At 41.0% G+C, this 26,996-nt stretch overlaps 1 protein-coding gene across 1 annotated transcript in view; it reads left to right on the top strand.

Annotated features, from left to right (window-relative positions):
- Positions 1 to 26,996, top strand: part of alpi.1 (alkaline phosphatase, intestinal, tandem duplicate 1) — a 39,120-nt gene that overhangs the window by 3,576 nt on the left and 8,548 nt on the right. The window contains exons 2-7 of the mRNA XM_030049633.1: positions 3,763 to 3,888; positions 6,761 to 6,886; positions 10,056 to 10,171; positions 18,165 to 18,339; positions 25,525 to 25,697; positions 26,642 to 26,776. Of these exons, the coding sequence (XP_029905493.1) occupies positions 3,763 to 3,888; positions 6,761 to 6,886; positions 10,056 to 10,171; positions 18,165 to 18,339; positions 25,525 to 25,697; positions 26,642 to 26,776 (851 nt within the window). The remainder of the gene's footprint in view (positions 1 to 3,762; positions 3,889 to 6,760; positions 6,887 to 10,055; positions 10,172 to 18,164; positions 18,340 to 25,524; positions 25,698 to 26,641; positions 26,777 to 26,996) is intronic.

Here is a 26,996-nt window from a genome sequence, read left to right on the forward strand (position 1 = left end):
GCTGTATACAATAGGACACAATATACTTTATTAATTGCCAGAGGAGAAACTAGTTTGCCACTATACACATTTTACACAATAAAACCTACAGTTATAACATCTCAGGCAGAATCATAGCAGGAGATCACATAGCCCTGTGCAACATAATAATTTACACGTACCACCACAAGAAATAAATAACAATCATCAACATCATCATCACCACCTTTACAACCAACATACCAACAGTGTCAGCAGTATTATATACAATATAGAGTTGTGTCCACATTCTCAGAACCAAGTGAAACCCATTCCCAGTGGGTGTTGGACTCTGCCAAGGCTGTGCTTTGCCACCAATTTTGTTCATGATTTTCATGGACAGGATGTCAGGCGCAGTCCAGGATTGGAAGGTGTCCAGTATTGTGACCTCAGGGGTTGCATTTCTGCTTGTGTGAAAAGTTGGAATGAGGGCCACCACCTCAAAGTAGGAGGCCACAGTTTTCTGTTGGAAATAGGTGGTTCACCCCCAACCCCCTCCCACCCCCACCCACACTCCCCACGCACACAAGTTAGGAGTGAGTTACTACCCCCAAGTGGAGGACATAAGTGAGGGTAAAATGGGTTGAAGCAGGAGTTGCAATCATGCAGTTATATTGTACTGGAATGTTGTAGTGAAGCTAAGCCTGAAGGCAAACTCTAGATTTATTGGTTGATCTTCACCCATGGCCACAAGCTTTGGGTAGTGACCAAAATGTCACCACAGATACAAGAGGGTGATTTGAACTTTCTTTACAGGATGGCTGGGCTCAGGGACGGGGCCTTGGGGACAGGGTGAGAGGCTCATACTAGGGATTGGAGTCAAGAACTGTTATCATTTGAGACCTGGAGTCATATACCTCAGAGAATTAGACTTGTGTGCCTCTGAGCTTATCAATTCCTTTTATCAATACCAGCATGGAGGTTAATCACCTAAGTCTGAGCACTGGAGAAAGGGAGATAAAAAGGTAAAGACCCAAGGTATTTTCCCTTATAATGGTAGGTGGCAAAAAAGGCACAGGAAATTATGCAAACAGTGCCTCAATATCTTTTCTTCTTCTGATAACCAAAAACAAGAGTGGCGTGCTGGACTGTAGTTGGCAGGATTGGCAACACCAATAGAAGGAAAAATACAGAGGCACTGCCTGCATATTTTTAATTGCACTGATTATGAAAACCTATGTGGACCTAATTTTTCCCACAAAGAAAATTGATCAGCACTCAATAAGGGAATTGGTAAAGAAAGAGACCAATAATGAGTAGAGGGACTGCAAGGAAAGGAACAAGTTGAGGCAGTTTGGGCATCTACAGTAATAAGGATACCTCCCAGACGCCTCATTGTGGAGGTGTTCCAGGCCTGTCTGAGGACACCTTGGGGCAAGCAGATGGATGGATAGATGGATGGATGAATCAGATGGAGTGGGAGGGCCTGGGTTTAACAACTTTTATATAATTACTCCCATCATCTTAATTTCTCTCCAACCCCCGATACTGTTTGCTCATGATTTTTTTTTTGTCATCTTTTCCTTTTTTTTTACTCAAGAAAAAACAGCATCCAGAGCAGACAACATAGGAATGCAGAACAGAAAATATAAGTACAGTGCTAAATGGTATAAATACAGCACAAAAACTGTAAGGTTTCTTTCCAATATGAAACCATTCAAAAGAAAAGTGACACTTATTTTATAAAATGATGGATATCATAAAAACAAAACAATAACAATGAAATGTAAGGGATAGTACGACATTTTTTGACACAACGGCATTCATTCTTTAACAGGCTGGATCCTCTGTATTGTAGAGGTGTTAGATGATGAACAGTCTCATTCAGAAAGTACAGGCAATCTCTTTGAACAGAACAGCTAGTCCCCCCCAACCACCACCCTTATACTTCTGCCTCCCACTTGTACTCCCCCATTCCTGCCACCCCAATGGTACTTCCTACTCTGCTGTATGATCTCTGTGGTGTAAAAAAAGTCACCCATCAATGGATATCTCAATATATGATACAAATTCCAAAGAGTTTTGATTTAAAAAAAAAAAAAAAAAAAAAAAAAAATCTCCTTTGGGAATAAGACACACCTGTTATGATAAACAAAAAACAAACAAACAAACCAAAAAATTTTAAATAGCACAAAAGATATTTTCAAAATACTGAATGACAGTCATCAGGAAAGTCCTTTTGTTAATGGACATTAGTTAAGTTTAGGCTTATGGTTGGGTCAGGGCTTACATGAAGGCTGTTTTAGCGAGTGGGCAACAGACCGATGACTTTTCTGACCAATGACAGCACTTGTGAGAAGATATCACTCAGAATCCCAGTGGGAATATGCCGTGCCTTGGTTAGTTTGCATTAGTCTTTCAAATTCCCATGAGTTCTTAGGCTTCCCACAAGCATTCAAGCACGGTATATCATCACCCAACAAAAGCGCCCTAAGCACTTTTTGGTAGATGGATGATCCACACTGAGACCTTAAACAGCCACCAGGTATTTACTCCTGCCTCTCAGGAAACTAAATTGACTTTCCCAACATAAGCTATCTGTTTCTCTGTGGCAGACCCATAACAAATGGACAGAAAGACGTGCCTGCACAAGTTTTCCCGCTCTCACACATTGCCGCTGGTAATTCCAGTTCTTGTGGTGTGGGCTGCATCATGTGAGGCCTCTTTAACCAGTGTGCTGCTATGATTTTATTGGAGTCTTGATTAGGCACATGTGACTGCAAACCCCTGTTGGCAGTAGGTGAGTAGCTGGCAGAAAGCAGAGGAGTTCTGGAGCTCTACATTGTAACAAGATTCAGCCTCCCGGGTTCATGCAGTAGGAGCTGTACATAGGGAATTTGGTTCTTCTGGCCGCATTGAACAAAGTTGGCACAACTCACCTCATTTCACACATAAACTGTTATGTTTGTACCAAAAAAGACCCATTTTCATTCTGCAGGCGGTCTCCACTACCTCACGAAAGAAAAATGCTATCCCCACTTTACTTCCCATGGAAAAAAGGGCCAACTTGACTTGGTGAGAGAGGGAAAATATTGGGGTCTTTTAAAAATGCAAAGATTCAGAGAAGGGGAAAGTGGAAATATGACCATCTCCCCGACATGAAAAGCAGAACACATCATGACTCAATCATGATATTCCCGAGAATAGGTTGGACCTCATTCTTTCTCTCTGCCCTTGGACTGTTTTTCCAGGCGATGGAGGGAAGAGAAATGGAAAGAGAAGCCGTTATGATTTGTATCATGACGAATGCCAACACAAATTGGGCAACCATTTTTTTTCTCTCAGTTAAATCAGCTGCTGCATAAAAAGAGCCATTATGCATTTACCACATCAAAGGACTATTCTAACATACACACTTCAGAGTGAGGGAGCCGGGAAAAGAGAGAAATATATGAGAGAAACCTTTTAAAACAATTTTTTAAAAAAAGGGGGTGGTGCTATTTCAGGAATCAAAGCGAGTAGAGGGGATGCGATGCTACAGCGCTCTTGTGTGGTCCTTGCCTCTGTCTGTAGCTCTCTCTCCTGACTCCTCTCTTCCTCTCTCTCTCTCTCTCCCTCTCACACACACTCTCTCTCTTCCTCTTTTGTGGCTCTAAGCCTATGAGCTGGCGTGGGCCCTTCCTTACAACACACCCAGCGGGGCTTTAAAAAGGCAGGGCCGGAGGTCTTAGCAGCCACACACACTCTCTCTCTCTCTCTCTTTGCTTCTGTCTCCCTGTCTCAGTGTGTTGTTCTCTGTGTCAGCCTCTTCAGCCTCCAGGTTGCTGGGGTCAGGGATGCAGATGACACAGAGCTGGTCCCTCAGGCTCCTGCTCCTCCTCCTGGGCCCCATCCTGCTGGCCGCGGACCGGGCCGTTGTGGATAGCCAAGGTGAGGAGACGACAGAGTTATTATTGTTGTCTGTGGCGAGGATATTCGTAGCCCTTTGTGGGCAGACAGACTAACACACAGAGTGACTCGAGCAGGTAACCTCAGCCTCCGGGAGTGGGTGACTAAGAGGTGAAGTTTGCATGCTGGAAAAGGATGTGTGTGTGAGAGAGCGAGTGTGGGTCTGCCACAGGGCTTAAACTTCTGCATGGGTTTGTGAGTAAGCGCTCAGGTGTGTAGGAGTATTAACCTGTGTTAGTACCCATGCACAAAAGTGTGTATGTTTGGGTAGGGTATTTTTGTGCACGTCTACCTGTTTATGTAATGTGTTATGAAATACTGGATAGAGTGTTTGATTTTCCATTGGTGTTAGGAATTTTCCTTTTTGACTTCCCTCCCTCACTGCATGCCTCTCGGCGGGCATGAATGGACAGCAACCGAAGTGTCCTCTTGTCTGTTTTCATCATTTTGACGCCTTTTCAGAAATCCCCCTTCTCGTCTCTGCTCCGTCCAACCTCAGGCCATACTTATATTTCAAAGACATGCATGCACAGACACGCACACACACACACACACACACACACACACACACACACACACTCACACTCACTCACTCATATACACACCGAATGCACTTACATGGTTGGTTCACTCAAAAAATTGATATTAGTTCACTTCATTCCCCCTTTCCTTCCTCTCATTGTTACTGAGTGCTGGATACTGGCTGGATGCTCCAAATGCTAACTGTTAGCCTCCTGCCACTGAGCTGGTCTTCCCCCCAGCTAACATTCTTAATCCGCTCAAAGAAGCTTTCACTTTTAAGTGTCGCTTTCCCAAACAGCTACCAAGTAACTGTTTTACATTGTTTTAAATGAATATTTAAAACTGTACTTTACCCATCATGAACACCCGCAAATATCCAGTAACTTCAGGAGGAGCAGTAGCCGCCACAGAGTTCTTCTAGTTATACTGTGTAACTGTTTTGTTCAATGTTTTTTCTACGCCATTTTGTTCAGTAAAAATTCTGCTGTATATCATTAAACTCAATCATTAAACTTGTTTATTTAACAGTTTGACAGGATTTAGTTGGTTATTTTTCAGAATGTTAGCTGGGGGGAAGTCCAGCTCAATGGCAGGAGGCTAACAGTTAGCATGTGGAGCATCCAGCCAGTATCCAGCACTCAGTAACAATGAGATGAAGATAGCACCACTACTGTCCTACAGAACACCTGGGAGGGGAAGATAAATAATTATAACTAGGGATGTCCCGATCACGTTTTTTTGCCCCCGAGTCCGCGTCCAAGTCATTTGATTTTGAGTATCTGCCGATACCGAGTCCCGATCCGATACTTCTATAAAACCAGGAAATGATATGTTATTAATGATTGAACAAAAATGATAGGAGGATGTATCAGTAATTATTTCACCTGAGGGTTGACAGAGTACTTTTTGCTGTAACAATATGTTAAATTATTATTTGTTTTAACAATGTAAATTGCTTATCAAACAGACCTAACAATTCAGCTACCAGTGAATGAGCAGTAGTATGCATGTGATAACATAGATCGAAAAATAAGCCAAAGTGATACCTCTTCTTTGAATAGACAAGCTAAGCCAGTGTGCTGCTGTTAGCCAGCGAAAAATACAGCGGAGTGGCACCTCTTCGCTCTGTTTCACAATCTATGTCAGTGCGCTGCTGTAGCTGGAAAGTTTATCTGCCTTTTGGAGTCGGTTTCCGTTTTATTTGGCTAATTGCGCGATTCCGTCCGTGATAGTAGCAGCATATCACCAGAGTCTACTGTATTAGAGTTTCTCTGATATCACACACCTCAGCTTCAAAACAAACTGCTGCGTACTGCCGTGTTCCCCGCATGCGCTGGTCAGTGGTGTCTGTCACAGACAGACCCGGCCTGTAAACGTTGGTATTTTATTCTCATTTATTTTTTATCACTAATAGCCCATATATCGAAATGTGATTAAAAATAATAACAATAAATATACATATGTATATATATTATTTATCCGATACCTGATCGGGACATAACGTCCGAGTCCCGATCGAGTCTTCAGTCATGTGATTGGCCCCGATTTCCGGTCACATGATTGGATCGGGACAACCCTAATTATAACATTTAACGGTGAATTATCCCTTTAAACCAGTTCTGTGCCTGAGACCTCACCGTTCTGCACATGCTAGCATTTCACACACAGGTGCACTAAAGGCTCATTTATACTCCCTTTACATATGAAAATTGGCATGCCCATTTGAAACATTGTAAACGTCTCTGCCCACATGCTTCCATGCGTCCTTTACGTTGGCATGGATGTTCAGCAACAAATCCACTAGAGGGCAGCTCAGAGTCCAAAGTTTCTGACAACAAAAAGCACTGCGACAGTGGAAGAGGTCGTGATAATGGACCCGCTACAAAGAGGCAAAACTGGAGGCAGTGTTGTAGATGGTGGTGGTCTATGAGGTCACTGAATACATCATGACAGGAGGACAGAGAGTTTTTTTCTCTGATATTACAAATGAGAGAGACTGACTTCTTCGTGTCTCATTCGAAGACCGGTCTCTCCTTAACTAGTGGCTATACTGCCCACGCCATTTGCAGTGATGCAGCTGTTTCATCTGTATTTGTAAGCTTCCTGAAAACGTGCAGACATCCGGACAAAATGAACGCACAGTACAGACAGAAGGCTCTATCCGTGTCCGTATCTGTACTTTACATTGAGCATAAATGAGCCTTAAAACCCGCTATCACGCGTATGCCATGTCCTCTGTCTTTGAGCGATGTCCCCTGCAATATCCATTCATCCACACACACAGTAATCCGCTTCTCTACACTTCTCATCTGTGTGTGTTTTCATGGAGCAGTGCGATATGAGCGGGAGAAAGAGCCAGCCTATTGGAACGCTCAGGCCAGGGAAACGCTGGACGCCGCGCTGAAACTCCGCCCCCGGGAGCACCGGGCCAAGAACCTCATCCTGTTCCTGGGTGACGGTAGGTGAAGCGGCGTAAGTGCAGACATGCCATCTCCAGATGTGGCCTCCTTTAGCAGCACAGCCTGTCACTCAGAAACTCCATCATCTAGCAAAAGCATTTCAACAGCAATTAAGGGAAATTTCCATCTGGATTGCATTTGATTGGAGAATTTCAAGCAAGCGAATGTCACTTGAGCCGTATATTTACGGCTGCTGAGCCATGAGACCAGTTTTTGTAAGGGCAGCTGTTTAAAGGCACAGAGATTTAGGAGTTTTTTCCTGTTAGCTGCCAGAAGCTCTGCTCTTAATCAGGCGTACTTACATTACATTTCTGGGTGGTCATGGCACGAGTTTCATCGCATTTTCCTGCAGGAATTCTCTGGCAAAAGCTTGTTCTTCATTTTACAACTGTGATATTTGAGGGAAAGTTCAGGGCAACGAAGAGAGAGATTTACTTAAGCACGACTTTTCAAAGCCAAGGGCAAAGGCTAGGGCAAAATAAGACCTCAAATTGTCTTGAACTTTGCAGGTCTCTGAAAAGTGGCGTGGACTGAACTGTGTTAAAAGAAGTTGAAAATGTTTTAGTCCACATAGTAACCTGCAGCAGTCAGTGTTGGTTTGTGAGATGCCACTGTCTTCAAGGCCCACTGCAAGACCACTTTGTGACTTTGTCTACAAAGTTTGCTAATCTTTGTAATGTTATTGTAATGTTCCTGATGGCATCTTTAAGACAACACTGTGCTCAACTTATTCATTACAGGGTATCCGCGGGGTCTTGAAAAGTATTAAAAGGTGATAAATCAGTTTTGGGAAAATTAAGACCCTTAAAAAGTATTAAAAAGTCTTATCACGACTTTATAAAGTCTTAAATTTTGAAAGTATTTTTTCTGAATTAGCTGTCCAAGAGTTTGAGTCCCAAAAACATCGTAAAAGTGTGTGAATTTATTCATTTTTATTAAAAAACAAAGATGAACAGGTACATAAAAAACTAGGCTATTGTGGGTGTGTTTGTTAATTGTCTCTGAGAGCGGCAGAGCGAGCGGGCAGGTGGGTGGAAATTCAGAAGCACAAAGTACGCTCTGGCGCTCCCAGTGCATATTACTAACGCACCGAAATGTTACATGAAGCCTCGCAAAAACAGAAGAGAGCTGGTGAACGCATGGATGGCTGAACGGTAACATAATGCAAAAGTGCAAATTTGCAGCGTCCTGGCTGGAAATGCCGAACTTCAAAGACTGGCTGCAGCCAGTCGAGGGGAATGTCAGGGAGGCATATTGTACATTATGCAAGAAGAAGATAAGCATTGTGTCAATGGGAATTGACTAACTGAATTTTGTTGTATCATAGTGGTCTATAGTCTTTATCACAAACTAAAACTGTTAAGTTAAAAATATCACTGATGTAAATGGTTACAGCTTGAAGTGGCCGTGAGGTATTAAAAAATATTGAGAAGGTCTTGGAAAAAGTCTTAAAAAGGTATTAAAATTAACTTCAAGATTCCTGCATATACCTTGCATTAAATTATCTTGTGATACATCGGATGTATTCTAAACAAAGAGTCACACTTGTCTTACTTTTTCATTTGACCTCATCTTTCCATGCACAAAATGCTCTCAGTCATGTTCTTTGTTAGTCTGTGCAACTGCGAGCACATTTTGCCTCCATTTCAGAGGGACAAGATACAACAGGTGGCAGAGATAACAACCCTAACCACCCTAACCACATAATCACAAGTTTAGAAACATCGAAATTGCGTCATCCAAAATATGAATAAAACAATCATGTTAAAGTAACCCCCACCCCCATCCCCACCACCACTATTTATCATTTTAAAATAGTAATGACACAATCAGTGCAGTTATTATAAACAGCTAAGATGATCACTGTACATATTAGGTTCAACACGCATTAGTAATCTGACCAGAATACACTGTCTAGTTAACATATATTTTTTTAAACTAATACTTCAACATTATTTAAGTCATTTTGTATCTGGTAGAAGTAAAGAACACCATTATTTTTGATTTCATTACAACCTATTATTTAAAGCTGTTCACAAAAAGCTATAATTGCAAGGCAGTTGCATTTTATTTTGTTAAATGTGATTTGTACCCCTCACCCCCCATCTTAGTGTTAATCAAATGCACTGCCAACACCTCCCACCCCACCTTGCGCTGCTTGAAGGAGTGAGTAGGGACACTACTGCTGCTTACACCATTTGCTGCCCTATGAAATCCAGAGAAGAGAATCAGAGTCTGGACATTGAGTATGTTTACATGCACACCATATTCCTGTATTATTCAGAATATCCGCAATATTCCAGTTGCGCACGAGTCATGTAAACACGCACCAAACCCGATTAAGGTCATATTCCGGTTGGAGAGAATTCCAAATAAGACCACTGGCATATGCCTGTTCCAACTGGAATACTGTGGCATGTAAACACCTTAGTCGCATACCGGAATAGTCAGTTACGTCTGCGTGTGCTCGATTCGCAATGAATCCTGGGGCGTCTTTGTTGTTATGGTTACCTGCAAGCGGGGAGAAGGACATGGCAAACAGCATGGCGAAAGGCAGCAAGAGCTAGGAGACTGCAGTCTGCCCTCAGCTGATCAAAGACTTAAATATCATGGAGGATATCGAAGGTGAAAATCTCAGGCACAGATGAACGATAACATAACTTCGGACATCAGTTTGCCAGTTTGGAAGGGATCCAGTCATTGGTTTGCATGGGCACAAAAGTGAAGAGCACTGAATAGCACAGATCTAATGGTGTTATTAATGATAGCTGGATGAAACCCCTATGTCTTTGCAACAGCCTGCTTTTGGGAGGGGGAAAGAAGAGACATATGGACAAACTTGACTTTTAATAATAAAAATATAACAACAAAATGCAAGAAGCTAAAAAAAAAAAAAAAAAAATAGATAGAATATAACTTAGTTTTCTGTGGCTAAAACTACAGTAGTTCTTGTAGACAAAAATTAAACTAAAACTTGTAAAACCTAAATGACTAAAATATGACTAAAGCTAAAATGCATGTTTATCACAAGAATGAGAATAGTAAATCAAAACTGGCTGTTCCAAACAAAAGTTTGCAAATAAATTTCAAAACCACCCGATGAGGCTTTAATGCCAAACATTAAAACTATCAGTAACCCTCACCTGACTCCCGCTCTCTCCCTGTCAGGAATGGGAGTGTCCACGGTGTCGGCGGCTCGGATCCTGCGAGGTCAGATGGAGGGCGGGTCTGGGGAGGAGATGGTGCTGGCCATGGACAGCTTCCCATACCTGGCTCTGTCTAAGGTGGTAAACCTCAGGGGTAACACAGTCCATCCAAATATACAATATGAGTTATCCTGCCATACCCAGTTTGCAAGAGGCAGTAGTGTTTCATCAAGCCCGGTTTATACCACAGCTGAATCAGCTGTTTTATGGAGCTTTCCACTGACAGTCAGATGTTCCAACTTCTGAGTTGGAACCCACCTTCGTGCTGAATGTGTTCCATTGCAGACGACATGGACGCCCTGAAAAAAACCTGTCCACTGACAGTAAATGACAGCTAATGAGAGACCATACCTACTGTAATGTTAGCCACTAAGGTTAGCCAGGCTAGCTACAGCTAGTCCCCTTCACTGATTAGTGCCAGGTCTGTTCATCAAATGAAGGGAAAACTCTGCTCTAACCCTATACCACTGTAAAGTAAAGACTACAGAAAAGGAAAGATCAAAGCTGAACTTGTTTTCAAATAAAAATCCAGTCAGAGAGATGGTTTGTTTATTGTCGACTGTGTTGTTCTGCCATTTTGTGGTGATGTCAGAGAGTTTGGCAAACTGGTGTTCCTTGGCACTTTTCCATGTAGGAAGTTGGATTTATCCTGGTTCCCAGCTCAGTGGAAAGATCCATTTGCCCATTGCCCATCGCTCTGTAAAAGAAGCAGCCTTGTTTTAATGAACACTGCTGTCTTTTCAGTCTGTTTTTCTCCTATCTACTGCACATGCGGGAGTGCATCATTTAAAACCAGTCACAGAGGCTTAACCGGTAAATTTGGTCTGTTTTCTGCATCCATGCTGGAAAAAATCTTTTATCTTTTCCATATTCCTTATTGTTTTAATTATACATTGGCACCATATATGGATGAATGAGCATTTCTGTATTAACTTTAGTGGCATTTTATTAGATCTCTGTGGTGGCATTCTAATCTCATTTTCTAATGTGCAGAGCCAAAAACAGTTATTAAGTTTGCAGTGTTTTGTCAACAGCACAGTTATTGAGTAAATAAGTAAGAGACAATTACCTTTATGAATGGTAGGCTATACCACTCTTCTTATTTTGTATTTTGAAAGTTTGCTTCGTGGCAGTGGTTCATTGGAAAGTCTAAAAAGTCCCTTATAGCCTTTATTAACTTGAGTGCAGCTCTTATTGCAGATACAAAAGTGCACACGCTGCAAACACACTACCCTATTGCACTCTGTGACCTCTGAGTAGGACACACACGAATGCGCACACGCATATACACACATATCTGTCACCACTCTTATCAGTGCACATGCTCAAAGGATGAACTCTGAACTCTGTCATCTCTGGGTGTTGTTAAATGGTGTGTGTGTGTGTGTGTGTGTGTGTGTGGTGAGAGGGAGAGGGAGAAAGAGGGAGAGAGAGAGAGGTATTGTGTGGATATGCAGGTGGATGTATGTGTCTTTGTGTTACATGTGATGTGTGTTGTATGTTAGTGTGTTATGTATGTGTGCACTTGCCCAGAATCAGAAGAAAAAATTAGGGACAAAGAGAGAGAGAGAGAGAGAGAGAGAGAGAGAGAGAGAGAGAGGGGTGCCCTGCAGGATAATACTTCCATTGATAAATGGCTGGGTCACCTGCAAATTGTGTGTCCATCTTCCACAGGCTTTGTTCTCTGAACATGTTGCAGCTTGCCTCAGTCTGTCCTACTCCTGCTTTGTTAAATCCTCGACAGTTTTGAGGGGTTTTGCTAAAATCCATAGTTTTACTGAAAAGGCAGACAATGTGATGAAGGCAGGAAACATTAAGCATAGAATTACAGTCATATAAAAGATCAGCCACATGGCCAAGCATAAAACCTCAACTGTTTCCATACTTGGGTAGATCCTCAGTGTTGCCTGAATGGCCGGTGTCTTTACAGTCTGACTCAGGTCAGTCTAAGTGGCCACCCAAACAGTTTATGGGGACTACAACCCTGACCCTCAGTTGACACAGGCATTTTGCGCATGTGCTTGCATATGATTTTTTATCCAGTTTGCAGCCTCTTTTTACATTGCACTCTCTCAGTGTTGTTCTTTTTACCTATATCTTTTAACAGGATTAAGGATTTAACCACTGGATGTGGTTTTTAAGGACTATTTTAAAGTGATGGCTGTGTGTGTCATCTTATCTGCTCAAAGATGAAACAAAAAATCTCTCAGTCGTGAGGCTAAACTCAAGCAGAAAGACAAACTTGTCCTACAGTTCTCAGCTGTTACCACCCTGCAAAACAACCTGTTGTCCTGGGCTCCACAGGTTGCAATGTCCAGGACAGGGCCAGTATGACCTTCTCCCCTGACTGTCCACTGGTGCTCAACTGATATGGGATTTTTGAGACCAGTACAAATACTGATTTTAGAAGGGAAAAATTCACTGATTACCATTATGGAAGCTGATGCAGTGAATTTTTTGAGCTGTAATGAAAACAGACTGATTTTGCACCAATATGACTATACAAAGATACTCAGAAGGCTGCTTTCTTAAACAAGTAACTTTATTAAAGAATATTCTGCATTATTATACATTGTCATCCAATTTGAAGAATGAACACTGAGAAAATAAAGAATAAATAATTAGCTAAATAAACACATTGGAGCTCCAGAGGCTGCCCCTGGTCTGACTGAGGATCTCTGGATCCTGCTCTAGACACCTGCCACCAAGCCTACTGAGGGCTGGGTTGTTGTTGGCAGAGACACCAGGCGGTTTTACCATTCTCAACAGCCTCAAGAGATCCAGCTCAGAAATAACAACATCCAGCATCTGCAGAAATTCCCCCCATTGGCCTGTTGGTCTCCTGGACCCAAGCAACCCATGCTGGCTGCGCATTGGAGCCCCGAGCCAGTGACGGGCTCCTCTTCATTGCCTCTGCACGTGATGCCTGCCAGCTCTCAGGCTATCCACTGGGGAGGGATGTAGCCACCTGCTCTTCACTGACCTGAGCTGCATATTGGTACAGTGCACTCTGAGCATGGGCCAGGGTGCAGCTCCATGTGGCGCATTCTTTCATGGAGTCAGCAGTGCCATGGAGCATGAAGCCTTTGGTTCACTCTATGGGCCGCCATTTCCTACCTGCTCCCTCACACCACACACCACCACCAGTCTCTCCTCCAACTGCACTCATTGTTGGAGATTTAGGCGTAAGGAACATTAAGAGATCTGTGGTGACCCAATGGGATCGAAGGTTACAGACATTCTGGTTCTGGTTTCTGGTTTGTTGGCCAAATACTCTTGCATATGAAATGCAATTACCTATGTTGGCTGTAATGATATTCCCAACCAGACATCAGAAATTTTAAAGCATGATCTTACCAGGCTGTTAGATTTTTGTAAAGCCTCTTGGAAACAGATTTTTATCTTGGTTCAGTCGCTCCTTTTAAGAGAGGCATTGCTTGTTTTAGCAGGATCCTTAGCCTGCACACCTGGCTCCAATAAGCTTTTCATGCTGTTTTTATTGATAATGTTAACTTTAACTAAGGAATGATGGCATCCACGCCAACGGCTTAGGTGTCTGGATGTTAATGGACAACATATTCTATAGTTTTAAATGCCTCCTCAAACTGACTATTCTCTGCCCCATGCTTAAATGCAGAGATGGCCACTTCGGGTCACCGGCCACAAGCCTACCTGTGTGTCACATCTCTGTCATCCCAGCAAATAGACTTGGTGAGTCCAAACCATTTTTATGACACTCCCTTTGTTTTTAATATTCTAGTATTGGATGTGCTGATTTAAACAACTAGATGATGGTCGGACTGTTTCCTTGCCACAAAAGAAAGCAAGTCAAAGGGCCATGACCCTGGTTTGGAAACATAACCCGTTACCATTTTCCCCGCTTTTCAGTCGCACTGCTTGTGGCTCTGGAGGTCATGGTGTACATTCAGAGGGAGGTCAGGCTGCGAATTTGTGCATGCAATGTTTCTTGCGTCACAAGGGCTTTGGAATTGTTCATATCAAGGTGCATAACCCTATTTCTAAAATGGATTATATTAGAGTATGGAGGCGACAAACTGATCCTGGCATATTTGTGTTCTCTGGAACATGGTTGTCGGACAAAGTCAAAAGTGCTGATATTTGTATTTGTGGCAGTTTTAACATATTTAGACGTGATGGAGGAGGAGTTGCCATTCAAAAGTTGTTTCTCTGCCTGTACCTCATCTGTATCTAAGCCGAAATGCTTTGAGCTCTTGGCAGTAAATGTCTGGGGAAAACAATCCTGAAAAGCTACTGGTTATTGGGTGTGACCATTCTCTCTCTGCACCTGCGGAGGCAATAGGTGATTTATTTGATTTGATTTTCAGTTTTGATGATAGTTCATCTTCTTATCCTGGTTGATATGAACATTAATTGGTTAACAAATGTTTATGATAATTTTAAAAAAATCTGTGGTTCAAATTTAAACTGATGCATCTTATTTCATCCCCTATTCTGCCTGACCCCAAAAAATGTAAAAATATTATTTTAACCAACGGACCTCAGCATTATAAATCCAGTGGTATTTTTACTCTTGACTTCAGTGACCACTGCCCAGTAAAACAAAAGATCCAAACCACATATTATTGTAAAAAGGAATTTCAAACACTTATCTAAGCAAGCATTTTTGTTTGATTTATACCATAGTGACACTGGGTTTACCATGGCAATTTCCGAGCCACTGTCAGCCCTTGATTACTGTAGAAATATATTTAATTACATTACAGACAAGCATGCACCTTTTAAGAAATTCAGGGTCAAAAGCAGTCACTGGTTTTTACTCGGATATTGCTGAAATGATACATAGAAAGGAAAGCACAAATCATCCTCTGATTAGCACTATTTTTGGCAACAGCGTAATAGGTGTCTCACTGTTATTCAAAATGCCAAATCATCATTTTGCATCTCTGCACTTTCTGGATGTAAAGGAAATCTGACAATTTTTTGCAAAACAGTTCAATTAATATCACTTAATCCAAATTCATCCTTACCAAATACAATTGATGAAGGTTCTACCACTGCCTCAGTTGAAAAGAAAATATGTGATGAATTCAATTATTTTCTTTGAAAATGCACAATTGTCTCTCATTGTCCCTGATCACAATGCACCTTTCTGGACAAATAAATATTTGGGCACTCAGACCTTATCTCCTAAGCCCCTTACAGATCTTGAAGTGTTTAATGATCTTTGCTCTATTGACCCAAAAAAGTGCACTGGGACTGATCAGTTAGACCCAGGGCTTTTATTGTTAGCAGCTCTTTTTGTAGTTTAATGCTTAGCTTATATTTTTCATTTGACTGTGATAACACAAAGTATACCTGACATTTGAAAGGCAGCAAATGCCCTGCCTTTGGATAAAAGGAAGGGGTGAAAAATTGTGAAACTGGTTTGCAGATTATCTAAGTGGCAGAACACAAGCTGTTTTGGCTTATGTGACTTATCAGTCCAGCTTCATGCATATTAAAAAAGGTGTGCCATTCTATTTATTTACAAAGCCCTTCTTGGTGAACGTCTTGGGTATGTCACTCATCTTTTTAATGGTAGATCGTCTGTACATTTCACTAGGTCCCAAGACTAACTAGTTATCAAGAATTAATAGGGGAGCGAGGGGTACAACCTAACGTTTCAGGCCAAATGCAAAAAAATGTAGGATATGTAGGAGTTAGAGAACTCATTTTTTTATACAAGCAACATACACATCTCTGCTACGAATGAACACTTTAACTTTGTTTCTGGAACCTACCATGTCCGTGGAATTTCACCCTAAGTGGAAGAAGAGAAATGTTACAATTAACCCCACAGGTGGGGTTAATTGTAACGAAGCGAGTCTTAGTTGTAACACTTATAGAAAGGTTTGGTTTAACACAGTTTAATACAATCTCATCTATATTCTACTGGGGGATACTGATTGTGTAGGCCATCAGTGGCGTAGTGGAGTCCCCCACCCCCCCGGGGTGCAGGGCCCCCCCCCCCCCAGGGTGAGGGGCCCTCAATATTAGTGTAACTTTGCAAATTTCGCAGTTAAAAATGCACTGGAAATGGCTCCAAAAGCATGAAATATCAGCTTTTTACACACTTTTTTCTGAGGGGGGTGTGGGGGAGGTTCAAGCTTGCAGGGTGGGCCCCGAAAACTCAGGTATGCCACTGTGGGCTATCTATCAATAATAATGATGACTGATGACGAATAATGACAAAAAAAATACTTTTATTATATATCTATATATATATATATTTTTTTTTTTTTAAGTGAACAGACATAATATTGACTATTGCTCTTATCAGGAACACAGTCACTAAACTCCCTCTCTCTCCAGAGGTCATGGCCCCAATCTGGCGTTTTCCTCTTGGAGCAAGAACCTGGAAAGTGAATGAGAGTGATAATTGTAATTAGTATTTATATTTATGTATTGGATCTTTATCTTTAATTGTATTTATATGTAGGTATGTATATATATGTATATTTATTTATTTATTTAGACTCCTCCATGATGATAGAGGCTCACATGTTATATCCACACACACATGCTCCACCTTGTGCGCACACACGCGTGCACGGACGCGTGCACGGACGCGCACACGCGTGTGCACGGACGCGCACGCACAGCTACACTACGTAGATAACGTTACTCTTATGTTAGTGGCAAATATGCAGTTGTTTTTATTGTGGCTTAGTTGTAACACTGCGTTACAACCAACCCCATTGTGTAGTCACTGGTCTCAAACCTGTCTAGCACTCACTATGACTTAGTTAAATGTTTTGAATCAGTGCTATGTTTTAGGCAATATGAAACAGTTCAGTAGTCAAAAAATTATAAGGTAAAGAAATTCACTTACATGGTGGTAAAACACACTTGTGCACATATCTCCTCCAAAATGCAGCCAATTCCCCCCAAAATTCGCGCTGGCCTCTCTTATGATTATGTGATGAAATAACCAGAAGCACTTGCCGGTTGACCTTGTGCAACTACCTAAAAAGTCTGTGTTAAAACTACATATATATTTTTTATGCTCCACAAAAAGAACAGTATACTTAAACTTTAATATTAGATGAGCTAATCCATCTGAATCAATTTAAATATCCTCTAACCAACTTATAGCATTAGGAATGCATGAATTTTGCTTTTTTTTTGTTTTGTTTTTTAATTAAGGTTGTTGTAATGTTTGTGTGCTTTTATTCTTAGTATAATTTTATATATTTATATATTTTATATTGTCTTCATATTTTATAAATTGTTTTGTAACTTGTGCTTTAATTGTTTTATATTCATCGATTTTGTTTGTTTTTTATGAACTTTTTTTTTTTTTTTTTTTTTTTTAAAGAAAACATACAATAGCTTGTTTGAAATAAATAAAACTGGCAATGACAAAGGAAAGTTGTAATCCAAGGACACAGATATCTCAGCTCTGGCCACACTGGACTTGTTCAGACAGCAGGCAAATCAGATTTGTTTCTCAAATCAAATCTTTAAGACAGACTGTCCACACTGTTATTTGCAAGTGATTTGTGTCTGCATGGATGCGTAGGCATCAGTCTCTACATGCTGGAGATGTCGATTATTAACACAGAGGCATGAAGAGTGGAGATCCGTCATCTCACCCTCCAAACAATTGCGCTGTCAACTCACAGTGCACAACATCTCTGTCACATTAGACAAATTCAGTGACAGAGGAGACTGATATCAATTAACGTATCCATGGTAACAGCAGTCGCTATCATGCTCTTCCATCACTTTGAGCTGAAGTTGTGTTTGTGTGTCACCTTTCAAGTGAAGTAACAGACACTTTGAAATCCTGTTTGAGTGTCCAGAGCATCCGGGCTGAGACACACACACACTGCTGTCTACCTGTTTTTATTACCTGCCATGGCATTATGTCATATTCGTGGCAACTAATACATCAGTTACCTTAATTAATGCATTCATTGGCTTAATTAATAATCTTATTAGCCTACTGACCTGCCGGGGTGTTTCCCTGCCTTGAACCTAATGCATGCTGGAATAAGTGTTTCTCTTCATTTTTCTCTTTCATTGTTTTGGTATTTCTTCACCACAGACCTACAGTGTGGATAAGCAGGTAGCGGACAGCGCTAGCACAGCTACAGCCTACCACTGTGGAGTGAAGGCTAATGCTAAGACTGTCGGACTCAGTGCTAACGCAGTGGTCTACGAGTGTAACACTACTTTCGGCAATGAGGTCTACTCAGTGCTGCGACGTGCCAAAGCCCAAGGTAAGCAGTGATGCCCCTGCTGCGCCCTTTCACATACACTCAGTAGTCACTTTTAGGTACACCTCACACCTTATGCAACAATCTAACCACTGTCAAGGGCAAATTCACAAAGAATAGATTGTGGCTGCTGATAGCATCAGTACATGCATATTGCTTTCGACCACCAACTACCTCATCTGAAGGTCCAATCTGTGAATCTGCATCTGTTATCTAGGTCCAAGTTAAATCAAAAAGTCATATTCTCCTGGCTCATGATTTTTTTTTTTTTTTTAAAGTAAAACTGTCAAGAATTTATTTATCAGTGAAAATGAAATGATAAAAAAAAAAAAAAAAAAAAAACAGACAAAAGCTGGCCCTGTGAACCGTGTTGAGGCAAGTCTGAAGAGGATTGAGGGGATGTCGATTGGTGGAATGGTGGGACATACAAAGGAACACACACACACACACACACACACACACACACAATTATCTTAGTAGAATCTCTGGAACTGAACCTCATAGTGACTCGGAACCAAGATTTTCAGGGATGCTGAACACGCCAGTCTGACTATGTCCTGTGGTCCAATCAATTCGGTGATCACTGAATCCTTTTCAATTGACACAGCAACCCCAAAAACTCCTGGGAGCCAACTTTGGGATCACTGTCCCAAAGTGAAAACCACCCCACAATTATATTTTTCAAGGTTCTCCTGAGGGTTCTTTGGAATGTTGAACACACCAGTCTTGGTCCCGTGTCTCGACGGTCTTCCATTCACAAGATACAGGTTCTGGTTCTGGTCCATAGTCCAGTTTCAACTATCTCCTGCAGTCCATTTGATTCAGAGCTGCGTTCAGCTGATTCTGTTTGGGATCAGTGGCCCAAAGCTAGAGGGGTTGAATGGTGGGACAAACAAACACACGGCTCTCCAATTATAGTAGGAAGGATAGGATCCTAGACTGATGTAAACAGCTTTGAATGCGGTTTGAACTGGAGCTGAATGCACTGTTTCCAGTCCTGGTATTTTGTGAACTTTAACCCATAGATTAGACTGTGGTTACACTGACCAAAGCCACATAATAATAAATAATGTTAATAATGAAAGAATAATGTTTACTAACCAAACTGTAGTTAAAAAGGTCATGGATTTTATCATACCCTACCATTAAACTGAATGCATCATGGGTGTATTAGTCAATAAAGAGGAAAAGTGCCAGCACAACACTTATTATACCTTTCTCTCATAATTACATGCTTTTCCGTTTTTTCTTAGAAAAAAAAAGAAAGAAAGAAAAAAGAAAAACCGAAGCGTGAGTAGGATGTGACCCATTTTTTGCAAAAAATTCCATGATACTACAATTATGGAAAACCAGAGGGTCTGTTTGCCACTGAGATCCCTTTCTGGGGTTCAGCTTACTACTACTGATCTTACTCCTCCATCCTTCAAGCCACTGTTAATTAGAGAAATTTTCCACCAGTCCATGTGTTATCTCTTAAAATATGTCAGGGACTGTTGCATGGTAAAGCAATATACTGTGTAGTAGGGTGAATGGTTTGTATTTTATTCTTATCTTAGATTTTTATGCCATGATAATAAATGTCCATACTTTATCATTTATTATTTATTATTTTATTATTTATTTTTATCGTGAGCAATAAAACAATCATCTGATAAGCAGTGGACTGACCATCAGCGAGTATGGTTCAAGGTTCACAATACACATAGGGAAATGAGGGAACAGGACATTAATAGCTTTCTCTTGTTTATTTTTGGGTTCATGGTCAGTATGTTTGTGTGTGGCAGTCCATTTCTGTCAATGTGAGTTTGTTTATGAGTGCTCATGCATACTGTATACGTGTCTGTGCATATTAGTCCACACATGGCTATGCTGTCTTTATGAGTATATCAATAATTTTGTGTATCATATAATGTATAACAATATCATGCATGGGTTGTTTCTTGTAAGCTCTATGTTATCATCTAAATCTGTGTCTCTGTGTCTTAGTAGACTGCACAGTGCCAGGCTTTGTCTTCTACTGTCTCTTGTGTATTTGAAGCAGATTGGATTATAGTTATACAGTTATCAGAGGCAGAGCTGTTCTGGAGGCAGAAATTATCTCATTAGTTGAGTCAAACTTCAATGTACACTGCAAAAACGCAAAATCTTACCAAGATTATTTGTCTTATTTCAAGTCAAAAATGTCTTATTACTAGTCAAAATATCTCATTACACTTAAAATAAGACATGATCACCTCAGAAGTAACTTGTTTTTAGACAATTGTCTCTTGTTTCAAGTGAAAATTCACTTGCAACAAGTGAAAATTTGCTTGTTTCATTGGCAAAATTTGCCAGTGGAAAAAGTGAAAATTCACTTGAAATAAGTGAAAATTAGCTTGAAACAAGAAACAAATTTTGCCAATGAAACAAGCAAATTTTCACTTGTTTCAAGCAAATTTCCACTTGAAACAAGAGACAATTGTCTAAAAACAAGTTACTTCTGAGGTGATCATGTCTTATTTTAAGTGTAATGAGATATTTTGACTAGGAATAAGACATTTTTGACTTGAAATAAGACAAATAATCTTGGTAAGATTTTGAGTTTTTGCAGTGAATTCATAGTGTAAGGAGCCAGAGATCCTTATATTAGTTGTTCAGAGTTTAAGCAAACCTGAATGGCAAAGAAATGTAGATGTTGGATTGAGTTCATTATGTCTTCTCTTACTGAGATCTTCTATATGTTTTCTTTTTTCACAGACATGTATGGTTTATTTACCTGACATGTTTCGGCGTTTGACTTCCAACTTCTTCAGAGTGTCACATGGTGTTGGTGTGACGCGTCTTTATCAGCTGTTGTTTCTGGAAGCCGTGATCGACCTGTCAGATTTGACAAGTTGGTCATGCCTTCTGCTGACCGTATGCTGATCATGTATGCTCCCTCGTCCCTGTTGATGGTCCTCGGGCCTCTCTTCCTGATCTCAATGGCCTGACTGATCCAGCGCGGATGTTTGTTTTCTTCGGTGTGGATGACTCTGGCCTTCTCCCAGTCCATGACATGGTTTTCCCGTTTGCAGTGATCTGTGATGGCTGATTTATAGTTTTCTTGTTGTGCCTTTTCCTTTATTGTTCTTGTTTGTCTTGTTGCTGTCTCCTTCTCGCACTCCTTCTTGTCTTCTTTTTTTCTTGTAGTGAAACTCCTCCCTGTCTCCCTGATATACACTATATTGCCAAAAGTATTCGCTCATCTATCCAAATCATTGAATTCAGGTTTTCCAATCACTTCCATGACCACAGGTGTATAAAATCAAGCACCTAGGCATGCAGACTACTTCTACAAACATTTGTGAAAGAATGGGTCGCTCTCAGGAGCTCAGTGAATTCCAGCATGGTGCTGTAATAGTAATGTAATAGGATGCCACCTGTGCAGTAAGTCCAGTTGTGAAACTTCCTCGCTACTAAATATTCCACAATCAACTGTTAGTGGTACTATAACAAAGTAGAAGCGATTGGGAACGACAGCAACTCAGCCACGGAGTGGTAGGCCACATAAAATCACAGAGCGGGGTCAGCGGATGCTGAGACGCATAGTGCGCAGAGGACGCCAACTTTCTGCAGAGTCAATAGCTTGAGACCTTTAAACTTCATGTGATCTTCAGATTAGCTCAAGAGCAGTGCGTAGAGAGCTTCATGGAATGGGTTTCCATGGCTGAGCAGCTGCATCCAAGCCTTACATCACCAAGCACAATGCAAAGCATCGGATGCAGCGGTGTAAAGCACGCCACCACTGGACTCTAGAGCAGTGGACACGTGTTCTCTGCAGTGACGAGTCACGCTTCTCCGTCTGGCAATCTGATGGACGAGTCTGGGTTTGGTGGTTGCCAAGAGAACGGTACTTGTCTGACTGCATTGTGCCAAGTGTAAAGTTTGGTGGAGGGGGGGATTATGGTGTGGGGTTGTTTTTCGGACGTTGGGCTCGGCCCCTTAGTTCCAGTGAAAGGAACTCTTAATGCTTCAGCATACAAAGACATTTTGGACAATTTCATGCTCCCAACTTTGTGGGAACAGTTTGGAGATGGCCCTTCCTGTTCCAACACGACTGCGCACCAGTGCACAAAGCAAGGTCCATAAAGACATGGATAAGCGAGTTTGGTGTGGAAGAACTTGACTGGCCTGCACAGAGTCCTGACCTCAACCCGAGAGAACACCTTTGGGATGAATTAGAGCGGAGACTGAGAGCCAGGCCTTCTTGTCCAACATCAGTGTTTGACCTCACAAATGCACTTCTGGAAGAATGGTCAAAAATTCCCATAAACACACTCCTAAACCTTGTGGAAAGCCTTCCTAGAAGAGTTGAAGCTGTTCTAGCTGCAAAGGATGGGCCCACATCATATTAAATCCTATGGTTTAAGAATGGGATGTCACTCGCAGCCGAGCGAATACTTTTGGCAATATAGTGTATGTTTTATTGCATGATTGGCATGGAATTTCGTATAGGGTGTTGCATTTGTTTTCTGGATGTATTTTGTCCTTTGGATGAACCAGGATCTGACGAAGTGTCATGTGTGGTTTGACAGGCGTGTTGATGTTATGTTTCCTCATCGCTCTTTGGATGCACTCTGTGACTCCTCTGATGTACGGCAGTGTTACAACTCCTCTGTGTTCTCGTTTGCTTTTTTGTTTCTTTTCTTTCTTCTGTGTTTTATTGTTTCTGACCTGACGACTGATAGCTTGTGTACTGTGGGATGTTCGGATGTCCAGAGGAGATATTAGTCGGTGTGTGTGGGTTTTCTATATACCTTTATTTTGATGTCTCCGTTGTCCGTGTGATGTATGTTCAGGTCCAAAAATGCTATTGACTGTTCTGTTTCCTCTTCGTGTGTGAATTTGATGCTGCCGGTGGTGTCTATGGTGTTGAGATGGTCCGTGAGCTGTTGTGGGTGTCCTACCTTAACTTTTTCCAGGATGTCATCCACATACCGTTTCCATAGTGATGGTTTGTATTCTGCCGGAGCTGTCGACAGTGCTTTCTGCTCCAGGTCCTCCATGAAGAAACCACACATAATGTCTGATAGCGGGTCCCTCATGGCAAATCCTTCCTTTTGCCTGTAGATGGTGTTCCTGAACTGGATATATGTGGATGTGGCGATGAAATCGAGGAGTTGAGTGATGTCCTGTATTGTGAGGTTTGTGCGTCTCTTGAGCGTCCTGTCTGCATTTAACCTGTCCTGTACTATCTGTATGGTGGCCTGTGTGGGTGTTTTTGTGAACAGGGATATGACATCATGTGATATGAGCACTTCATCCTGTTGGACTTTTATGTTGTTTAGTTCTTTTGCCAATTGCTTGGAGTTTTTGCAGTGTTGGTCTGTGAGTCCCAGTAGTGGTTTGATTATTTCTGTGAGTGCTTTTGATAAGTTATACGTTACTGATCCAATACTGTCGACTATGGGGCGTAATGGTGTTCCTGGTTTGTGTATTTTGAGCGTGCTGTAGATTCTGGGGACGACGTTAGCTGTTGGTACTAGATGGTTGTATGACTGCTGGTCTATTTTCTCTCCGATGAGTAGCGGTTTGAGTAGTGCTTTGAGTTTCTTCTTCTTGTCTTCAGTTGGGTCTTTTTTTAGCACCTAGGAAGCGTCGTCATCTAGTAACTCCATCATTTTTTGTTCGTATTGGTCTGTGCCCATCATGACTGTGGTTCTGCCTTTATCTGCTGGGAGGATTGTGATATCTTTATTTTTTGCTAATGTTCTCATGGCTTTTTCTTCCTGTTTGGTAATATTGCTGGGTGGTGGTTTGGCCGTTTTCAATATACCTGCTATCTCGTTTCGTAGTGTTGCTTTTTGTCCTTGATCCTGTACTTTTTCACATGCTAACTCCGTTGCATGTGGTCACGTGCTTCAAATAGAAGCACTGGAAGCAGCTGCAAAAGAAGGCACAGCACTCTGAAAAAAGATACTGGGTGCAGCACATTTTCTCTACATGGCCGTGGTACTCTGAAAATAACACTCTATGGACACTTAGCAAGTAGTGCTAGACTTCTTAATATTATAGCTACCTCCACTTTTACAGGTGTTTTTTTTTTTTTTTTTTCCCCTCTGGACTTAAGCCAAATGGTACTTAGCCAGAAAAATGTATTTGGCCCCGCCCAGTGAATCTGGGTCCCCAGAGCAGTTCGGTGCCCAAGAAAAACTTTCTAATATATGTAATGTCCCATTGTTTTCTATTTAAAGTCCCCATGAAATGACCTCACATGAGCTCTACTTCCTGTAAAACAGAATATCTTAAATAGTGACATCATCCTGCACTAGTGGATGTAAATTAAAATTTCAACCAATAAAAACTTCACAAATTAAATTCATTGTATCTCATCCACCTATCCTTTCAAATAAAACTGTTTCCCTTCAAAGCTGATATCCGGTTAGGGTTAGGGTTTAGTCCATCCTGTTGGTCTACAGTTGTGAATGCTTCTTCCCTGCAATGTCCCGCCCAAACATTCTGTTTCCACAGAAAATACATAAAATCAACAGAGTAAGAGTCCATTTTATGGGACCCTTAAAGGACAATACCTGTGATTTTCAATGTTTGACATACTTACTACAATTTCCCCACATTTTAAATTGCAGCAAACAATTTTGCAAATCACGTGTTGTACTAAAGATTTTACCACTTACAATCAAAATCCTTTGATTTTCAAATTTAAATTTTTGGTTCAAACAGCCACCTTATAATGTTCTGCTTCTACAGCCAACAAATTCATCATCATTCCTCAACTACAGAACTGATAATTCACTGTGTTAAGCAGATGTTTCCCCGGGGACTATTTCTCAGCCCAATTTCAAGTCATCAAAACACAACAGTGCTGCTGCTTTTAGGAAAACTAATGTGGAGAACTTTATTACAGTCATGGAATACTGGTTTAAAGTCTTTGAAACTTCATTTTCATGTCGTAGTGGAATGAATGGAAACCAATAACTGGGTAACGTGGGAAAAATGATACCAGAGTTCTAAAATACAACTGCTTGGTTTGGGAAAAGGTTACCAGAAATCTGTGGTATACATACTTTGCAGATATTATGTTAAACATTGCAAAAGAACTGGTATGGCTCTTTAAGGTGTCAGTTTATATCAATGTCACTAACACAAAGTGCTGCACATTTTTCAATTAGTGTTTTGTTTCTGTTTTGTATGTTTCTGTGTGTTGGTCAGGTAAATCGGTTGGCATCGTGACCACCACCCGTGTCCAGCATGCCTCCCCCGCAGCCGCCTACGCCCACTCAGTGAGCCGTAGTTGGTACAGTGATGCTGACCTTCCCCCTAGTGCCCGCCGGCAGGGCTGCGTTGACATCGCCACTCAGCTGGTCACCAACGTTGACATTGATGTACGCATTCATTTCAAAATATATGCCCCATTATTTTTTTAAGGGACACTTTCTTTTAACTTTCAGAGAGAAAAGACAGCAACAATGTGTTATTGGATTGGCAGCATTGCTAGATCTAAACCCATTTATAGTGCCTTTTAGACTTTTTTAAATATTCTATATATTGTTTTAAAGTGTGCTAAGGCAGTGGCATTCAGGTGAAGATATCATGCAACAATATCTTCAGTTCAGTTCAGTTTTATGACCCACGTGCAACTGGACTGTGAAAATGTTTGTATCTCTCTCAGCGGCATGCAAGTGGGCCTCAGGTAAACAGATGACGTATGGTAGTTTCTCATTGGTTATCTTAAAAATATAGGGTCACATGTCAGCACGTAGTAAACCACGCAATGCTTATGAAAGCACCTCACACACAGCACAAAAAAATGGTCTATTTGCACAAAACCAAAACTGATTTTTTTTTCTTTTTTGTGATAAATGTATTAGTCTGCACAAAAAATTGAAGCACAAAAATTTGAAGCATTGATTGGCAAGAATTGAAGCTGATTACTTTTTAAAATATGGTTGGTAGTTGTTTTTTTCCCCAGATGGATATAAAGCAATTAGAAAATGAACTCCTCATGTACAGTAATCCTGCTTTTTACATTCTACCCTGTAAAGGCAAAGGTGAGTTGATGAGTTGAGCACAGCTTTACGGAATAATAGAATACCCTAAAAATAGTAACTTTAGATTTAAAAAATGCAAAGTACTGCAGCAATTCAACATTTTTTTGAGAATAATAAAAATTCAGTCAAAAACAGATCAAGCAAAACAATAAAGTTTTAAGTTTGGATTTAAGAGCACATAGAGTATAGGCTTGTCTGATATAATCAGCATGGTTTCTTCAGTGTAAACACTGTCATATTCAGTATAATGACTATTGTGTGTCTGCTGCAACTGTCAGGTGATTCTGGGAGGAGGGAGGATGTATATGACACCAAAAGGCACCCCGGACCCCGAGTACCCCGCCTCCAACTCTCGAAAAGGAGATCGCAAGGACAAGAGGAACCTCATCGATGTGTGGCTGAAGGCAAAACCAGTGAGGTTTTTTTCTTTGCTCAAAGATAAAAAATAAAATGGCTCATGCTTTTACAGTTCCATACATTGTCTTATGCATGATTTGGTTATGCATGATCATTATTATGATTAGTTCTATCATTATTATTATTATAAACTTTTGCATACCATCTTTCAAAACAAAGCTATAAAGACTTCTGTAAATTGAAAGAGAAACCAGAAACAAAAACAATAAAGTATCA

Source organism: Myripristis murdjan, chromosome 4, assembly GCF_902150065.1.
Source record: "Myripristis murdjan chromosome 4, fMyrMur1.1, whole genome shotgun sequence".
In the NCBI taxonomy this organism is placed as follows: Eukaryota; Metazoa; Chordata; class Actinopteri; order Holocentriformes; family Holocentridae; genus Myripristis; species Myripristis murdjan.